A 19,030-nucleotide genomic window follows, 5' to 3' on the forward strand; every position below is an offset into this window, starting at 1 on the left:
CAGAGGGTTCCCCAACCCTCCAAAACACATTGTACAGAAGCAAAGGGAGCTGCAAGGGGGAAGGAACTACCAATGAAAATTGCCTCTTCCCATATGTAGGATCTTAGGATCCAAGTCGTTGTAGAAATTACTATGGCAAATTCTGGATGTTTACAATTGTACCAACAAGGCAGCCTAGGAAATTTACTTCTATCTCTCAGAGAAATACTTCTTTGATTAGTAAACCACCAGTGCTTCCATATGCGAAGTCCTGACCCCTATCTGGTGTAAAGGAGCTTTTCCACATACCTGTGATGCTTGCTGCCCTCACAAGCTGTGCTAGAAAGAATTTTTCTTATGTCCTTCATCGTTCCTTTCTCTGCCTCCTTTCCCCCCCCCCACTATTATTTGTTATTAATATATATCAAATTAATATATCAAAATAATATATCAAAATAGGTGCCTTTGTTTCTATTTCAGCATGGTGTGGACTTGAGTTGCGCAGCTACCTTCAGTTAGTATAGTGAGAATCAGGTGATGTCAAGATTGCACAGGATGTAGGTGAGCAGTGGTGCCTCTTGCTCTGCAATCTGCATTTTAAAGAGCCAATAGGGAAATATTATTGTGCATTGTATTCATTCATTGCTTCTCTTGCAGTGACTTTTTTAGGTTTCAGTCCAAAAATGGGTTGGTCTCCTTGAATACCACTTCTATTACTTGAACATATTTCTCCTGTTACTTGAATATATTTTCCTCTCTGATGATGTAACCATGTCGCTGGCTGGCTTAAAGAGGAGGGGAATTCAACATCATGCTTATATTATTTTTTTGCTTTTACACTCTTGCTGCCCAATAGAAAGGACAGACTTTTGGCATTAAGCGCAAGCTGAATCTACAAACTTAGCTTCGAAAGTCAGATTTGTCTAATGTGGTTTTTCACACATCGTCCAACCACTTTAACTCTGTAGTAAGCCTGGGAAATATTCTGATAAAGCCATCAGAGAGGCTTATCGGACACGCCTGCAAAAGGTTCAGAGCAAATCTTCAGTGTACATGTTCAGTGCATGCACACACATACATGCATTCCCAAATACTATTCTAGCCAAACCTCCAAATTAGTGAAACTGAACGAACACAGTAGATAAAGTGTAATAATAGTTGGCATGTGTGTTTCAAAACAAGAATTCCCATGACCTGTAGCAGAGAGGAATTTTTTTTTTCTGTTATAAAATGATTTTGGATATAGTTCCACAAACTTATGCAAAGCACAGTCTTCAACCACGATGGATAGGTGTCTGCATTTCGTCCTGCTAAAAAAAGCCAGCTAGTGCTTTGCAGGTTGCATCTATTTAGGATGCAATCCCTTTCAAGCATTAGAAAATGTTCCCTGGACCTTTTCAGCGAACATGTAGTCTTTTTCAAGTAGCATGGCACTTCTTTGCAGCTTACAGTGATGTGGCCACCAGTTTGCATAGGAAGCCAGTAAGATCGAAGGTCTGGAGTTGCACAGGTTAGTTCACACCAAGAATGGACACCGGAAACCCCAGTAACTTTTGTGCCTTTTTTGGTGTGTGGCAGGGGACTGCTTTCCTAATTTCTGGGACCACAGGAGACTTCTCCATAGATGTGCCTCTCCTGTGATAACAATAAATGGGCTTATGATTGGCACATAGATTGCATTTTGTTTAGCTAGGGAGATGACTCAAGGGTTTGCATTTGAATATAACCTTCTGTTTTTCAGCTAGGCAACTCAGTAACCCCAGCGTTTTAGCCTCCCGTACTCTTCCTGAGTGAGTACCTCATTGGTGTTCTGTTCTACTTAATGAGATTAATATGCCCGTCCCAAATAGTGCTACATCCTTGTTTGCTGGTCTCCTGCTCTCCTCCTCTCTTGAGAAACTTCCTCTGCTTAATTTCAATTAGCTTTTGAAACTGGAATTAAAAGGGAGGAGCAGACTGGTTCTGATTGGTGTTCCTGTTCCTCAGTTCCGAGTGTGGCCAACCAGTAAGTTAAAAGCCAGAGGACACTGGAAGAGTGTGCTTATCTTCATTTTATCTGTTTGACAGATGTTAATCGCTTAGTCACTTAATAATCAGTAGGCATTTAAAACAAACACTTTATTCATCCTGCTTAGAATAGGTGTTTGGTCAGCTTCATAAAGATTCATGTTCAAGTTTTGGAGAATAACTTCCTTTGTTTTTGTTTTTTTCCATTCTTACATGAGTCATACCTATGGAGAAAGATTGCATTATGGGACAGTAATATTTACACACCTTTCCTGCAGTGTAGCATAGGGCTAAGAGACTGAGCTATTAACTGGGAAGGCCTTGGTTTGAATTGTGCCTCTGCTATGAACTCCCTGGTTAACCTTAGGTAAATCACTCTGGTCTCAGCCACAGCCCCCTGCCATCTGCAGTATGGACAAGAATGATACTGGCTTACATTACAGGGGTGCCACAAAAACTACAACTAGATAATGTGTGTGAAGTGCTTTGAACGTTTGAAATTGCTATACAGGTGTTAAGTATGTATTGTTATTGCTTCTGCAAAGGAAAAAAATTGCGTAACTTGTACTTTCCTCACACAGTTCATGATGCAGTTATGAAGGTTTAGCTGGCTTCAAAATGTATAACAAAACTATGAAGGTTCATTGGTGCTTACCAATGGGCAGGACTGGCCATTCCACTAGAAGCAATTCATCTCAGGAAGTAGATGTTGGGAGTGGCAGCAGCCACAGCCCCTTTCCCTCGCCTCTTGAGCTCCTGGCGATTCCTCTCTGTCAGAGATCAGTGCCACAGGCCTGAACGAGCCTGCTTCCCTCAGGCGCACTGGAGGATGCCATACCGTTGCCAGTGTTGACGTAAGATTCAACTGCCAGTCCATTCAGCTTCTGTGCATGAAATGGAGGGGTGGGCCTCAGAGCACCATCTTGTCTTCTTCCTCAGGCAGCAAAATGTCTTGGGCTGGCCCTGGTATTTGTGGTAACTGACGGGAAATTTCGGCTTGCTGTTTTGGGAGAGTATTCCTGTTGCTGTGCTGCATTGTCCACAAGTCGTCACAATTCTGTGGTGGAGTTCTGCAGCGTTGTGCTCTATGCTCCCACCCACACAAAATGAACTAAGTGAGCAAGATGCGGTAAAGAGAACAGGGAGAGTATTTGTGTCCCCTGTGGCTCTTTCCCTTCACTCTACAGCTATAAAGTAATGGAGTCCTGCTGCATAATGAAGTATTTCATTAAAGCTGCCTCATTTACTTTGTTTTTGGTTACATTTGTTATTTCAAACAGTATTATTATAGTGTATAAATACAATTATTTGTATAAAATATAAATGATTCTGGTGTTTTTGCATAGTACTGGCAAGGTGAGGAGAGGGGCCTACAACTGTGCCTGTAATTACCCGTGTGATAAGCAACATTGGAATGTGCTTCACAATGCAGAGCACCATGAAAGAGTACTTTGGCCCTTATGTTCTGGCTTTTTGAGTTGTAGCTCTATGTGACAGTGTGGTGTAGTGGTTAGAGTGCTGGATTAGGACCTGGGAGACCAGGGTTCAAATCCCCACTCAGCCATGAAGCTCACTGGGACAATTACTCGCTCTCAGCTTAACTTAACACACAAAAGAGTTTTTGTGAGCATAAAATGGGGAGAAGAGAACTATGTACGCCACACAGAGCTCCTTGGAGTACAGGTGGGATATAAATGCAATAAAGCTAGAAAATCCAAAATGTCTATCTCATTGGAAACTCTTTATACTGTCGAATCAGTGGTCCATCGTGCTCAGACCCTTGTGCCATCCTGTCTACACAAACTGGCTGTGGCTCTCAGGACTTCAGGCATTTTTCTCAACTGTCTCTGAAGATGATGATGATAATGATGATAATTTATTTCTACCCCACCCCACCCATCTGACAGGGTTTCTCCAGCCACTCTGGGTGACTGCCAACAGATGAAAAACAGAATAAAACATCACACATTGAAAACTTCCCTAAGATGATGTGGGTTGAACCTGGGGTCTTCTGTATACAAAACATACAGTTTACCACTGAACTGTGGCCCTTCTCCATCTTTTTCCTTAGGTGTATTGGATTAGATATAATTGGCCAATGGAATTGGACAGTTTCTAGAACTCTGAAAAAACTCTTCCCTTCAGTTGAAGAAAAATATGTTTTAAATGTCACTCTTTTAAAAGGAAATGAAACAGCAGTGTGAAAGATGTTGGCATCTTCTGCAAATTCTGACCCATCATTGTCAACACAAAAAAAACTGGCAGAGCAGCATTATATAAAAAAGTGTGACAGGGCAATTTGGAATAAAATATTCTTCCCTCCCCCCTCCTCTCGACCTATGTGATGCCGTAAGTCCTTTTAAACCTTCAAAAAATCTTGAAATGATCTTTCTGCACCTTATTCCAGAAGTGTTAGTCTTGGGTGGCAAAAATCACAAAGTGTCTTGTGGCAGCTTAAAAGGCTAACATGCTTATTATGGCATAATCTTCCATGGACTAGACGGCACCAGGTGGCATAAATAAAATTTCTTAAGTTTTTAAAGTAGCAACGCTCCCTGTTGTTTTTGTCCTTTTTTCTTCTTCTGTACTCAGCACATGATTTTAAAAATGAACTGTGACTTTTTAACCCACTCCTCCCCTTTTCCTTCATTCCTTTGGACTAGGATGTGGAAGGGGTTGGCTGAATTATGTGGCCTGCTTCTGTTTGATTCTAAACAACAAGAAGAACAATCAGTCAATCAATCAATCAATCAATCAATCAACTAATCAATCAAGCACATAAAAGCACAACTACAGACACACTAAGCAGGATTTGTTATCCAGTTTTGTTGGCTTTTGTTTGAAGGTCTGAAATAGAAAAAGTGGCCGTGGATTCTGTAAAACTGCGAAATTATCTTGCTCCTTTAAACCTAGAACAGCAACTTCTTCTTTCTTAATATTGGTCATTGTGCTGTTGCACATTGTTTGTAACAATAATTAAGTGCTAAGTCGTAAGACAGAAGCTATCCAAGTAGGCTTCTGCTTGTAAATGGGTTTTTTTGCTGTAGCTGATGCCACAGTTTGATTTCTCCTGTATGACTCACTTTAGAAAGTCATCTTGGGGATGTGTGAAAAAATAAAGGGAATATTTTAAGATAATAAATAACTTTGTGTGTTCTGTGTAATCTGAATAACAAATGTTGCACTTTTAGTGTGTGCTGGGGGCGGGGAGTTAAAATTAAGGAGGGCTCCCCACTGCTCTATTTGGGAGGAGATGAGTAATTATCATCTGGTGGCTCCTTGGAAAACTATTTCAAACCTGCAAAAGTTTTAAATTTGGAAGCTAGAATGTCAAGGCCTTCAAGTGATTGAAGTATTGGGGAATCAGTTACACAAACTGAACATCCATATTGGAACTCTGGAGGAAGCTAGACCAGCACAACACAGGTTAGTTGGTCTTGCCTGTAACTCATCTCACTTCCTAGAGAGGATTGATGGACTTGGCTGTGCCCTGTTCCCCCGCCCATAAGAAGAGTTCAGTGATGGTGGGAAGAAAATAACCTCATTGGCCTATGACCAATATATGCTTTTAATGTCAGAATGACCTCATGAGCCAAGTGACCATTCCTGTGTCTGCAGTGAGGTCAAATGCAACCTCAGAAGCAAACATTATAAGGTATTCGACTTTTAAGAGGCTATTCAGTAGGCTGTCTAATGGGAGCCAGAAAAAGATATCTGATGGCAGCTCAGGGAGGACCATTCAGTTCTTGCAATAATGTTGGATTATCAGTGAGTTAAGACAAAGGTGTTGCTCTTTCAAGGGTCTGCTCTCCTATCCCTGCTATATTGTGGTATTAACAAGCAGCTTTTAGTTGGTAATTGCCAATACTCATTACCATCACTTTTCATTCTGCATTCTTGGCATTTCCTGGCACTACAGGGTCACCAGGTAGACATTATCTGTGCTAAGTCCAGCCAACCAAGCTTCCTGGCTCTTCTCAACAGAGAGCGCACACTAGCTTGGAAAGGGGCATAAGATCCAAGATGGATGAAAAGATTCCTTTGTAAACATAATTTAAGATACTTTGATATCCAGTGAGTGGGAAGCTCTGGCAAATGATAGGACCAAGTGACAGCACAGACTCTTGAGTGGCCGCACAGAACGATAGAGTCCTTGAACAGCAACGTGAGTAGAGTTGACAGCAGCACGTCTACTAGAGAGGTGCATAGATGTTGCACATCTAGTCAGTCTTTTCTCACCTGGGATTGGCACCTGCAGCCTCTAGAAAAAAACACGTCTCTGATCCAAGTCATCCGAAGAGAAGTTCCAAGCTTGGTAGCTTCCACTAAGGCTACAGGTACATTTACAGATCATGCATGCAACTACATACAGAGCTGTTCGGTGCATCTAGCTGCACGGCAGGGCAAATTTAAGTATGGCCATGCTACCTTGCAAATCCATCCAGTAAGAGCGCTAGCAACCACCATGGGGTAAAAGGTTGATTGATGTTACCTTCTGTAGAGTGCATAGGAGAGGAACCTTTTATGGTTTTATTTTAAGCTTGAGTAATCTAGCCATCTCTCTCAGAGAACGTGGTGCTCTTGCCAGGCCCATGGTATTGTTTCTGGCTGTTCTAACTGTTTAGGATTTGAGTGCCTGTGACCTAGCATTACTAAAGAAGCAAAGATAAATTATCCTGTGATCATTGTTTCAGAGCAGTGACCCAAGGAAAAGTTGGAACTCGCTCGTTATTAAATAATATGCTTCTCAACATGCTTGATGGGTGTGATTAAATGTCCTTTCCTAAAGGGTATTGAAGGGTTGGGTGGGTTTAATTTGCTTAGCCTCGGAACCTGTTTTCAGTGCTGTGGCTTAGCTCAGGGGTGAGGAACCTCCTGTTCCATTGGCCTAACTAGTTCCAATATAACCCCCCCCAAAAAAAAACCACCTCCCCTTTGCCAACTTGCCCTGCACCTGACATATGTGGTGTCAGGTGCAAGGCAGGTAAGGGTATGGCTCCAAAGGAACAACTAGGAGCTTAAAATGAGTTCCAGATTGTTCCTGTGCAAGCAGGCCTTCTTTGTTGATGGTGCCTTTTGGGTGCTCCCTTACTTTGCAAGTATAGATAATGATCTTATCATTGGTGCTTGCAAAGAGTTGTGCCTTTGACCACAACAGTTTGATTTCAAACTGTGTAGCTAAAGGAAAATGAGTCACCTGGCATTGTTGTATCATTGTGTGATTGACAATCCTGTTTCTGGATCCAGTTCTATACCCGTTTCATCAGAATAAATTGGAAAACAGTGAATGCCCTCAAATATGTGCTGAGTCCTATAACTGGACTAACTATGGAGTAACTAGAGTCCTATAGTTGGGATTTTGGGGTGGGGGATAGATCTGCAGGTCAAATGGTGCAAATTCCCACATCAGAGTCCCTTATTTTGTGAACTAAGCATATGGATTTGTGCATGCACCATGTACTACAGTCTTGACTTCCCTGTATGGATTCTCTCCTACTTCCCTTCATTTCCACCCCTGGATTTGTGTGTTGGGTAAAGAAAAGAGCTGTGAGATTGAATTTGTAAAAGCATTGGCCTTTCCTGCGTATACTCTCAGATATATCATGAGAACTTTTATTAGTTTTCATAACTAAAGATATTGACATTGGAGGAAGGAAGTTTGCAGGTACCTCCCAATATCCTTTCCAAAAGCATTGTTACATGGTGAGCTAGTATAGATAATGAAGCTGAAAGGTCAAAAGTTTATTTATTTATTTTGGCCTGTAGTAGAATAGCCTTTTAGGAACTGCTATTTAAAAAATAGCAACAAGAAGCTCTCTATATCCAGTCCTTCCTATTCCTATACCGTCATACGGCTACAGAGAATGCCCTTTTTATGCATCTTGCTATTTTAACTTCATTTTCCAGTGTCTTCTACTGGTTGGCCTTATATAGTGTGAAAAATGAATGCTTGGCTTCAGTTTTAGCTTGCTTAATAAGCTAAAAATCACTGAAGGGCATAATTTACTGTGTTTGAAAGGATCTTTTAATAGAACCAGAGGCTCCGAATTGACAATGTTCAATAGGCAGCCCCCCCAAACATATGGCACAATGCAGGGCCATTCACCCATTCACCCATATCAAACCTCCTCCGTATCAACCCACACTACATTATGTTGAGAGCAGGTGCACTGCAGAAAGGTATCCGCAGAACAAATAACTGAGTGACTCAGTTCCTATTTTTTATTCAGGAGCTGGCAAAGTCGTATTTCCTTCTGTAATGAGGTGTGTTGTGTGTGTGTGTGTGTGAGAGAGAGAGAGAGAGAGAGAGAGAGAGAGCGAGCACCATATCAGTTGCTGAAGGATGAGAGAATTTAGCATTAATAACAGTGCATCATAAAAGTCTTGTGACGTTTTTGTGGATTAGAGCCACTTCATCAGATATGTAGACTGTTATCAGATGAATGGGGTGGAGAATCTCTGGGGCTCCCAACTCCCATCAGCCCTAGCCAGCATGGCCCACGGTCCAGGATGATGGCAGTAATAGTCTGGAGAGTCACAGCTTTCCTGTCCCTGGTGCTGGGAAATAAATATGTTAGCTGTGAGGTCAGAGGCAAAGTGAAATGCAATAAATTCAGGTAGTTGTGATTATGTTAAAGGATAAATGTTATGTATAATAATGATGTATAATAGTTGTATTGACTATTCACCAAGCAGTGTTAAACGCAAATTATTTCATTTGTCAACACTTGTCAGATTTTTAAACAAAAAAATAATTTTCAGAGTGACATTCAACCATGTTGGTCTGCTTGTAGAAGCAGACTTCTCCTTCTTTTCCTCCCCTTGCAGCCCCCTGCATACCCCCAAAATCTGCTGCAGAGAGTTGGGGGTCTCGTTGACTCCTGCTCATTCAATTGAATATCTTTAATTGTGTGTGGTATATTTTAATTAAGCATCTTTAAATTAAAAATCAGTCTTCTTTCAGGCATCATGTAGTGTAATCTTCTGTGAGATGAGATTACACACACATTTAATGTTGTCCCAGGCAGCTGTTTTTTTAACCCAGTTATGGTTAACATAGCACCATTTGTCATGTGGACATGGGCCTAAACTGAACCAGTTCAGATGTCTTATTGACCAAAGTATGCCCCTTGTTCGTGCATATTCTCTCTCCTCCCCACACACCCCACCCCAGTGCTGGCAATAAATGCATCCTTTGGCCGAAACAGTCTCCTAGTGTGGCTTTACTGGGCATTCTGGAGTATGTAGTTTAAACTATGCATTAACACCCGGAATGTTGGGCACCAGTATTTTGCTTTCTAGGTACATAACTGGATTTGCAGTGTGGAAAAAATGTAGTATTTTTGTGAGCCTTTTCAGAAAATGTAGCAGTCCTATTTCTCTACTTCATCTCCCTGTGAATGAAATATCTTTAAGTAATAGAAATTTCCAGAAGGCGAGGGCGGGGCAATCCTTCTTTTAGCCAGTACAGTGGTACCTTGGTTTACAACCATAATCTGTTCCGGAGGTCCGTTTGTAAACCAAAACAGGTTGTAACCCAAGGCGCACTTTCGCCAATGGGGCCTCCAAATTTTTTTTGTTCATAATCCCCCCAAAAATGAATTGTAATAAAAAAAATGTTCCAAACCAGGACACGCACTTCCTGGTTTGATGTGTTTGTAAACCAAAATGTATGCAAACCAAGGTACCACTGTATATTTGAGGCTGGAGGCTAGGATTGAAAAATTCTTGTTAGATCAGATTGCAATGACCTTCAAATGCATAAGCATTGGTATTTCTCTTCTGGTTCCATTCAGTGGTTCCTGTAAAGAACTCGTTCAGTGTATTTGCCCCCAAATTTGAATAGATTTCCTGAACAGAATGTTTTGAATTAGTTTCAGACTTGATGTTGTTCACTTATATAAAGTTCTGCTTTGTTCTCTCATAGTGTCATGCTTGCCCATTATCATCATCATCATTATTATTATTATCAATTTTATTCTTTACTTCCTAAACCACTGTCTGAAGGTCAGCTACATATAAAGTGATTAAAAACAGTTAAAAACACAGACACATTTAAAACAAGTCTACAACCCTAACAAGTGGGCATGAGGTAAAGATCCATTTATCCAGCTGGCAAAGCCTTTCTGAACAAAAATACCTTCAGCCATTTCTGGAAATGGCAGATAGTGAGCTTCCATCATATCTGTTTCACAGAACAGGGGCAGCCACACTAAAAAGCCCTGCTGTGAGGTACTGCAGAAGAGGCTTTTGAGACCTTTGGAAGTTGCAGGAGAAATTCTCCTGCAGACTGCAGCGATCTACTGGGGAAAATGCATAAGGCTGCCTCTCAAGTGCCTTTTACTTCTGCTGGTGCCAGGCAACCATGCTCTCTTAACAGGGCTTTTTTTTGTTTTGTTAGGATGTGGTCTGTATACCCAGATATAAAAATATATTCATTGTCTAATTTGGCTTAGGTAGGTTGAATATTCCTGGTGTTTTCATCTTGGAACCCATTGGCGATTCTACTGATGTATGGACTATGCTGCTGCATAACTGATTTATTGACTTAACTTGCAGAGTCAGTCTCCGAAGTGATGGCGTGTGCAACTATTTTCAAGACTGTTACACATAATTGACGCCTCCTGCCTTCCCATGCTTATATGCCTCCCACCACCTATAAACAACAGAGGTGTCAGCAGATTTGGGAAAATCCCAAAGTTTGTAGGTACTTAACTCCCTCCTAACCCACCTGTGCCCCCCCCTTAAAGCAACTGCATGAAAACTCAATGGGTCATTTGTTGCTGTTCATTTTTTCTGTGGGGGAGCATCATGTAATCCTGCGAGGAGAATTGGACTGATTGTTTCTCCCACCTCCTACTGCCCAAACATAGTGCTTGTCTCCTCATCCGTTGCATGTGAGAACTAGCCCTAAGTGGGCATGTTGTAAATGGGTGTCAGCTAATTTACACCTGAAATTTTTATCCTTAGCTTGGACAGTTGTGGAAGAGGAAATGTGCCTTGCTCTGACGTATATTCCATCTCTTACATACTGTAAGGGCCAAACTAGATGAGATGCCATTCACACAATTGTTTAAATAGCTTAAAAAAGTACATAGCAGACTTGGGAGGCTCATGAACCATATCAGGACTCTGGAGAGTAGGGGGATGTTAACCCTTTGCTTCCTGCTGTGATTCTGATCTGGATCTGGGCCTCTACACCTGCTATCTGCACTGGAAGAAAGGCTTCCTTTGTTACAAATTGGGGCTTTCTTCCAATGCCCGTCCACTCCATGCAAAAAGAATAACAACAGAACAAATCCAAACATCCAGTTCTTATCCCTGGTTGTTTAAAAAATATTAGCTGTGGATTCAACTTGTTCTTTGTTCACTTTTTTCATCTGTTTGGTTTCTGTGTTTAACAATATTTTGCCTATACCTGAAGTGCCTCTCAGTTCTAGAGTGCTTTGTGCAATATAACACAGTGTGATTGAGGTTGTGGGTAGAGGAAACCTGTGGTTCAAACTAATAGACTGAATATACCGCAGTGAAAACTTTTCCTCTCCCGTAGTTCAGCGAACAACTGCACATTTTTGTAAATTTATCTGTTAAATTTTTTTCCCATCTCCATCCCTGTCCACCCCCCTGAACACACACCTCAGCTTTGTTTGAGAACTTGTGGAGTGTAGGTGGCTAAGGAATTTCATTTCTCTTCAGTGACTCACCACCAGAATGATTCACTTGTGTATGGAGAGAAAAACGACCCTGAGAGGCAATTAAGTGGCAGGCTGTGCTCAGAATGCTTCGACTGTGTGGCATACGCACAAACCCGCGCCCCTTTCATTTCTGAAAGCTGCTACCCTTGCCTCTGTTGCTCTCCTACCTCTGTGGTGGAGGTATGCCCTAGTGAGCGGGTTGTGCATCACTTTCCTTAAGAGGTGGTGGCCATGTACATCTTTGAGAGGCATGTTGCTGATCGCACTGCAGCATTCTACCAGATTTAGCAAGCTGAGGTGTTTGCTAGCAGCCCAAGCACAGACCTGACCCCAAGGTTTGCAGAAGTACAAAAAGAATGTGTAGATGGGGGGGAAGACCCATAGAAGATAAAAACAGTGGACACAGTAGGATGACTGTTGGGAGGGGTGAGGGAACTAAAAACTGGTCAAAGCAGAAGGGAATGGCGTATCCTGGAAAAAGGGCATTTCTGGCTGGCTGGAACCATGAATAGAAGCTTTCAACAATGCCACCTTTTGTTGCACTTGCCAAGGGTAGATTTTAAGATTAAGATACACTTGATTTCAGAGGAATCAATTGCCTTTGTTTCTGCCTGAGCCACTGTCCTGGGCATTTTTTTTCTGATTGGAAGGTGGCAGAGCCAGAGCAGTAACGCATGCAGCATTGCATAAAGCAGCCTCCATTGGGGAGTTCTGTCATGATCTGATGTGATCAGGCAGATAGTGGGACTCAGTAGAGTTGCCTGGTCTCTGTGGCGGCTAATTAGAAGGAGGCAAGGCCAGAGCAATGAGTCATGCAGGCTCCCAGCAGGCACTGTCCGCTGTGAATGGCTGCTTTGAGTTCATAGCATCCAGCAAAATTATTTCACAAATTTATTTCTTTGTGGCAGATGAGTATTCCTTGGTGCAAAGTTTGAGAGTTGCACTAGGTTAGAATAGTGATGAGGGTATTAGTCTTAAAAAGTTTGATTCTCAGCTCTGACCATGATTGTCACTGATTCGCCCCTCCGCAAGGTGTCAGTTCTTTCTCAATATCAATGCTGGTTTTCTTCCCAAGTGGTGAGCTGCCAGCACAAACAGCATGGCTGACTAGCAGGACTATGGGATTTGGAGTTCAACAGCACCTGGAGGGCCACAGGTTAGATACTCCTGCTCTAATGGGTTTTAGGTGCTCCCTGGGGTCATATGCAGAGGAAATTGAAGAGCACTTTCCCCAGGACAAATAATGTCAAATGGTAACACTGCTGTTTATAATGCAGTTGTACTGAAAAGGGTGAAAGAAAAGGAGAAATATATTGCTATATAGCTTGCAGGTGTTTCTAGCTTGCCACATTTGCCATGTAGGCCCCAAATAGTACAGTAGCATCTTGACTGGCAAACATCTTGTGGAGATAAGTAGATAGACCACTGGTCAACTTAATTACTAAAAAAAAAAAATCCTTTATAAATATATGAATTCTGTTAATGCATGTAACATAATCTCTTTGCCCCCTTAAATCTGTTTTCCCCTCCACTGCCCTGCCAGTGACATTCCACAGATGATAGTCATTTAAGACGATTTAAATAAAAAGTTCTGAGAAGAAACTTCCTTATTTCCAGAGAAGACATCATCCTTCTCATTAAACCACCCCAACCCCGAAATGTTGACAACACATTTTAAAATCTTGCAGTGGGCTGTCTCTCCCTCTAAGAACACACTTCCTTTTATAGTATCCACATAGTGTTATTTTTACAGCCTTCAGCCTGCAGCTATTTCCTGTTTCCAATTATTTAGTTACACGCCAAAGCCCCTCTCTTTCTCCTCCTGCCTTCCTTGCCAAGTTTGCCAAGGCATTATTGTCATTTCAGTGAGACGACGCCAGTGCTGAGGTTTTAATGGGCTGTGAGCAGGAAGTTTAGCTATTTCCTCTGCCTGTGAGGCCATGATGTCATGAGCTGCTATGGGGCTCTTTATCATATGCTGCTGTTGCTGTGGTCTGTGTGGAAAGAATGTAAACAGTGCTTTCCAGATGTTCCCAGGGAAGCTGCGGGTCCATAAATGGGCCATTTTGTTCAGGAATATTATAAATGAGGGGAAAGATGAATCAGGCTGTAAAATATGTATAGCTCTGAAAATGTCAGATGCTACAGACTTTGTTGAGGTGATAAAGTCCTCGTGTCTCTCTGGTTGTGTGTGTGATCTGTTTGTAAGGAACCACACACACATACAATTGTGTCATGCTAGAAGGCTGAAAGTGATTCTTTTTTCCAGTCTGATTAAACTCTTCACACCAAAGTGCTTTCAGATGCAGGGCTCTCTCCTGATACCTAAAAATGGGATCTTGTGTTTGGAACCAACATGAATTGAGTAAGCTATCTCCAGCTGTCCATTCTACTGCCAAAGTGTTACAATGTTTATAGATCAATTTCTGTGGCTTGCAATGGATAAAATACTGTTAAAAACAGCAGAACAAGAAAATATACAAGACCCATTTAAAACAGTAGAGGCTAATAGCATCCACTGATTACCATTTCAGCTTGAAATTCTTCCTGCAAGCAACCAAAGAGCTACACTTACATTTCATAGGGGTTGCCTGGTTGGGTGGTGGTAGATTATTACACAGTCTATAGACCAGAGCTGTCTTGGAAAAGGGATTGATTGTCAGGTCTCTCTCCTCCGGTTAGTCAGGGTTGAGAGTGAGACACAGTTAAAAGAATAGGAATTCTCCCTCTCCCTCACTCAGTTTCCTTCCCGTCAAACTTTAGCTAGTAGTAATTGCAAACTAGTTCACTTACATAACTGAGTGAAAAGATGTTTTTTGCACTCTGGTGTAAAATGAGAAATGATGTTGTTGGAAAACTTAATGGAAAAATTCTAAGCATCATTCAGCTCTGTTGACTGTTATAGTGAAATGCTCCACCTGTTTTATAGCATTTTTGTATGTGTGTTTTTCCAGGCTTGACATCTACAGGAAGGTGCCAAAAGACCTTACGCAGCCAACTTTTACAGGAGCAATTAGTAAGTATCCGTGTGTGCATTTGCCTTTGCAAATCTCTGCTCGGTTCCTTTTTGCTCCTTGATTTAAACAGTATGATTTCCCCTCTAGAGGTCATTACCATAATTCAGCAGGTTTGTAACACAAAAGCTTGCTGTGATTTTGTACTGAATGGCCAATAAGATAACTGGAAGAGCCAGCATGGACGCCCAGGCAGTATATTGGTCTCAGACCTGGGAGACCCTTCTGAATCGTGCCATGTTGGGCGGCCTTTGGAAAGTATTTTGGATGTTGGGGTGAAAGCAACTAAGTTCCTCCCAGGAAATTAAACTCAAGGTAGAAGGCTGTGTAACAAAAGCCATATTGCTGTTTATAGCTAGAAAGTGACAGTCAGAGTCCTCCCCCCGCCCCAGCCTTTGTCAGCAGATTGCATGGTTTGGGACTGACACCCTCTTCTCTTGGGACCTCGTCTCCTTCCTTCTTTGCAAGGTTAAATATTATTGGCTGAGTAATGCAATTTCACACCATCATTGCTAGTGAGCATGTTGCATGTATCAGTATACACATTGAGTTGATCCTGCCAAGCCTGTAATTAGATGCCTATTATTGCTTTCCTGTTACACACCTGTTTCCTTTAACTGTGTAGGTGAACCCCAAGTTTACTTACTCCCCTAGTTGGGTTCATTAGCCCTGTATATCCTTGCTGATGCAGACAGAATCACATCCCTAGAACTTAGTAATGCTGAATCATTAAGGAAGCGATATGAAATAGCATAGAAGAGTCACTTGACAGAAGATGAGATGTTCTACCAAATATTTAGTGGTGACAGGCCATTTTACGTTAGAATGTCACTGTCTGCTCCCTTTCCTCCCTTTCCTCCTCTAAAATTTAGATTGCTGCTTTCACCATACTGCAACTTTTCATATGTATCATGTGGGTTAGGAGAAGAACATTACTTCAGTTACCGCTTCACATAACATGTCTACGCTGTGGTTAGGAAGACAAATTCCAGAACTGTTATCCGTGATAAGTGCTAGTTGTAGTGAGACCCTCCAAACTGATTAAGGTGACAGGTAGGGAGCATACAGATCCATATTTTACTTTGCACCCAGCCCCCCAACAAACCAAACCAACCCCAAAAAGGGACTTCTGCCGTGTTGGCAGCAGTGGTGCTGTGATGGCAGCCACAATAGTTGCTGCAACATCTTGGCTGTTTTGTTTTCCTCTCATTTTTTTTAAAGAGCAGGTGCAAAGTTCAAGACAGTTGCGCTGACCACCTTTATTTTCCAGAGTGCCAGATAGCACTAGTGAACATGATTGCCTGGAATTTTACTCCTCGAGAGTGCAACTGTTTTGTGAAATGTTTAAAAGGAAAAGGGGGGAAAGGAGAGGCTGTTGCTCATGTAGTGCTGCCATTTAAGGGCCCCTGGGCTGCAGGACTCTAAATCAGTGCCCCATAGTCACTATTGGTCAGCAGTGGTTAATTCAACCTTGGGTTGCTAACATGACAACCCTTTTTATTTCATGCAAAGTAATTTCACTGTTCTCTTCTGCACTGATGAGAGCACTTATGGAGTACTCTATCCAATCTTGGGAGCACAGGTCATGGCAAATAAAGACAAATGGAAAATGATTCTTCTGAGGACAGCCACCAAGATGATTAAGGGCGTAAAAGACTAATCCATTGAGGAAAGGAGTGACCTATGCTCATGACCATATATGAAAAAGGGTATCTGAAAGAAGAGAGGTAGCAGTTGTTCACTCTCTGAGGAGAATGGGGTTGTTCGGAAGGGTGTCCTAAATGGCAGAGCAATTCAGCAAAGGAGCAGGATACATAGGGATAATGCAGAATATTTGTTTCATTGGAAAGATTGGAGTGGAGACTTGATTAGAGTAGATGGTCCACAAATCCCTCCCAGCTCTGCCATCCTTTAAACTATGTGCTCTTGGCAGGCAAAGCTGAGCTTGAGACATAATTCTGGGAAAGCTGGGACTATCCTTGAGGATCTGAACCTTTTAGAGTGTGATCACTCTAGACAGCAGATGCTTCCATCAAATGTAACACCATAGTCTGTGAAGGGGAGATGTATAGCATCTCAGCAGTGTACAGATTGTCCCCTTACATGTTTACAAACACACACCTGTCCTCTTCATCCTTTACAATGTTCACAAGACCAGCATATCTGCTATGTACGTAAGAAGTTAGCTGACCAGTCAAGTACTTAAATGTTCCTTTCTCATTAGCTCTGCAGTAGGAGTTCTGCTCTGCAGAGATGGCAAAGCCACATTCTTGTGCTAAACCTTTCTTGCACAAAGGCTCAGCCTTCAGTACATGGGAAGCTGCCTTCTGCTTATTCATAACATTGGCTCATCTCGGTCAATATTGTCTAGATCAGTGTTTCTCAAGGTTGGGTCTCCAGCTGCTGTTGGACTACAACTTCCATCAGCCCTAGCTAGCAGGACCAGTGAACAGGGATGAGGAGAGCTGTCGTACAACAGCCGGGGACACAAGCTTGAGAAACACCGCCTACATAGGCATCAGATTTCTCCAGGATTTCAGACAGGGGTTTTTCTCACCTTACCTGCAGGTGCTGGGGGTTGAATATGAGATCTTTTGTTTTTTTTTTTTTTTATAATATTTTTTATTACGTTTCTTTCCAAATTTTATACATTACAAACAAATAAGGAGTTTACAAGAAACCATTTTTTTTTTTTTTAACAAAAATCCCAACTTGGACTTCCCCACCCCTTCCGATTCTGCGTTCTTTATATTAACAATGTCAGCAATTTGTTACCTTATGTCATACCTTATTGTAACTTTTACGTGTTATGTATCTATATTCAATGTATTATGTCACAATTTTTATACCTTTAAAATAAACGTAACATGTTCAATTTCATATTATCTCCTTTTCTCTTTTATCACTTAGTTTACTATTTACTTAATCATAATTGCTAAAGCGTATCATTTCCAAATCATGCACCGTCTTAAGATTCATACAGTTTGTAATACTTTTGCAAGTAGTCTTTAAACTTTTTCCAGTCCACCTCAATTGTTTCTACATCCAAATCTCGGATTCTGCCGGTCAGTTCAGCTATCTCCATGTAGTCCATCAACTGCATCTGCCATTCCTCCAGCGTGGGTAAATCTTGTGTCTTCCAGTTCTTTGCGATGAGTATTCTTGCTGCTGTACTAGCATACATAAACAAAGTTCTGTCCTTCTTTAACACTTTCTGGTCTACCATGCCCAACAGGAAGGCCTCTGGTTTCTTGGGAAAGGTATACCTAAATACCTTTTTCAACTCATTGTAAATCATTTCCCAGAAAGCCTTAACCTTTGGGCATGTCCACCAGAGGTGAAAGAAAGTCCCCTCTGCTTCCTTACACTTCCAACATTTATTGTCAGACAGGTGATGTATCTTAGCTAACTTGACTGGGGTCATGTACCACCGGTATATCATTTTCATAATGTTTTCCTTCAAGGCCGTACTGGCCGTGAATTTCATTCCGGTGTTCCATAACCTTTCCCAGTCTTCAAACATAATGTTGTGTCCAACATCCTGTGCCCATTTAGTCATAGCAGATTTAACTGTCTCATCCTGTAAATTCCACATAAGCAGCAAGTTATACATTCTAGATAACAGCTTTGTCTTTGGTTCTAACAATTCTGTCTCTAGTTTCGACTTTTCCACCTGGAAACCAACTTTTTTGTCCATTTTGAAAACCTCTTGAATTTGAGCATAATGTAGCCAATCTCGCACCTTATTTTTTAGTTTGTCCTGGCTCTGCAACTTCCAATTGTCTCCAATTTTTTCAGTCAATTCCCAATATTTCGGCCAATAGGCCTCCATATTGGGTCTTTTTCGGGCCTTGGCCTCCACTGGTGATAGCCACCTCGGAGTTTTACTCTCTAGTAAGTCTTTATATTTCATCCAGACTGCAAAAATTGCTTTTCTGACAATGTGGCTTTTAAACAATTTATGTGCTTTAACCTTGTCGTACCATAGGTATGCGTGCCATCCAAAAGCATTATTAAAACCTTCCAGATCTAGGACATCGGTGTTTTCCAACAAAAACCAATCTTTCAGCCAGCAGAAGGCTGCAGCTTCATAATACAACCTCAAGTCCGGCAGGGCAAACCCCCCTCTTTCTTTCGAATCTGTTAATATTTTAAACTTTATTCGGGGCTTTTTGCCCTGCCAGATAAATCTAGATATATCCTTCTGCCATTTTCCAAAGCAATCCACTCTGTCCACGATCTGTAAGGTTTGAAACAAAAATAACATTTTCGGCAACACATTCATTTTTATAGCTGCAATTCTTCCCAACAAGGAAAGTTTCAATCTTGACCAAA

At 41.6% G+C, this 19,030-nt stretch overlaps 1 protein-coding gene across 1 annotated transcript in view; it reads left to right on the forward strand.

The window, feature by feature from the left end:
* Window positions 1-19,030, forward strand: part of ERGIC1 (endoplasmic reticulum-golgi intermediate compartment 1) — a 78,387-nt gene that overhangs the window by 7,931 nt on the left and 51,426 nt on the right. Inside the window, exon 2 of the mRNA XM_053376617.1 lies at window positions 14,636-14,697. Within this exon, the coding sequence (XP_053232592.1) occupies window positions 14,636-14,697 (62 nt within the window). The remainder of the gene's footprint in view (window positions 1-14,635; window positions 14,698-19,030) is intronic.

Source organism: Podarcis raffonei, chromosome 2 (assembly GCF_027172205.1).
Source record: "Podarcis raffonei isolate rPodRaf1 chromosome 2, rPodRaf1.pri, whole genome shotgun sequence".
Classification (NCBI taxonomy): Eukaryota; Metazoa; Chordata; class Lepidosauria; order Squamata; family Lacertidae; genus Podarcis; species Podarcis raffonei.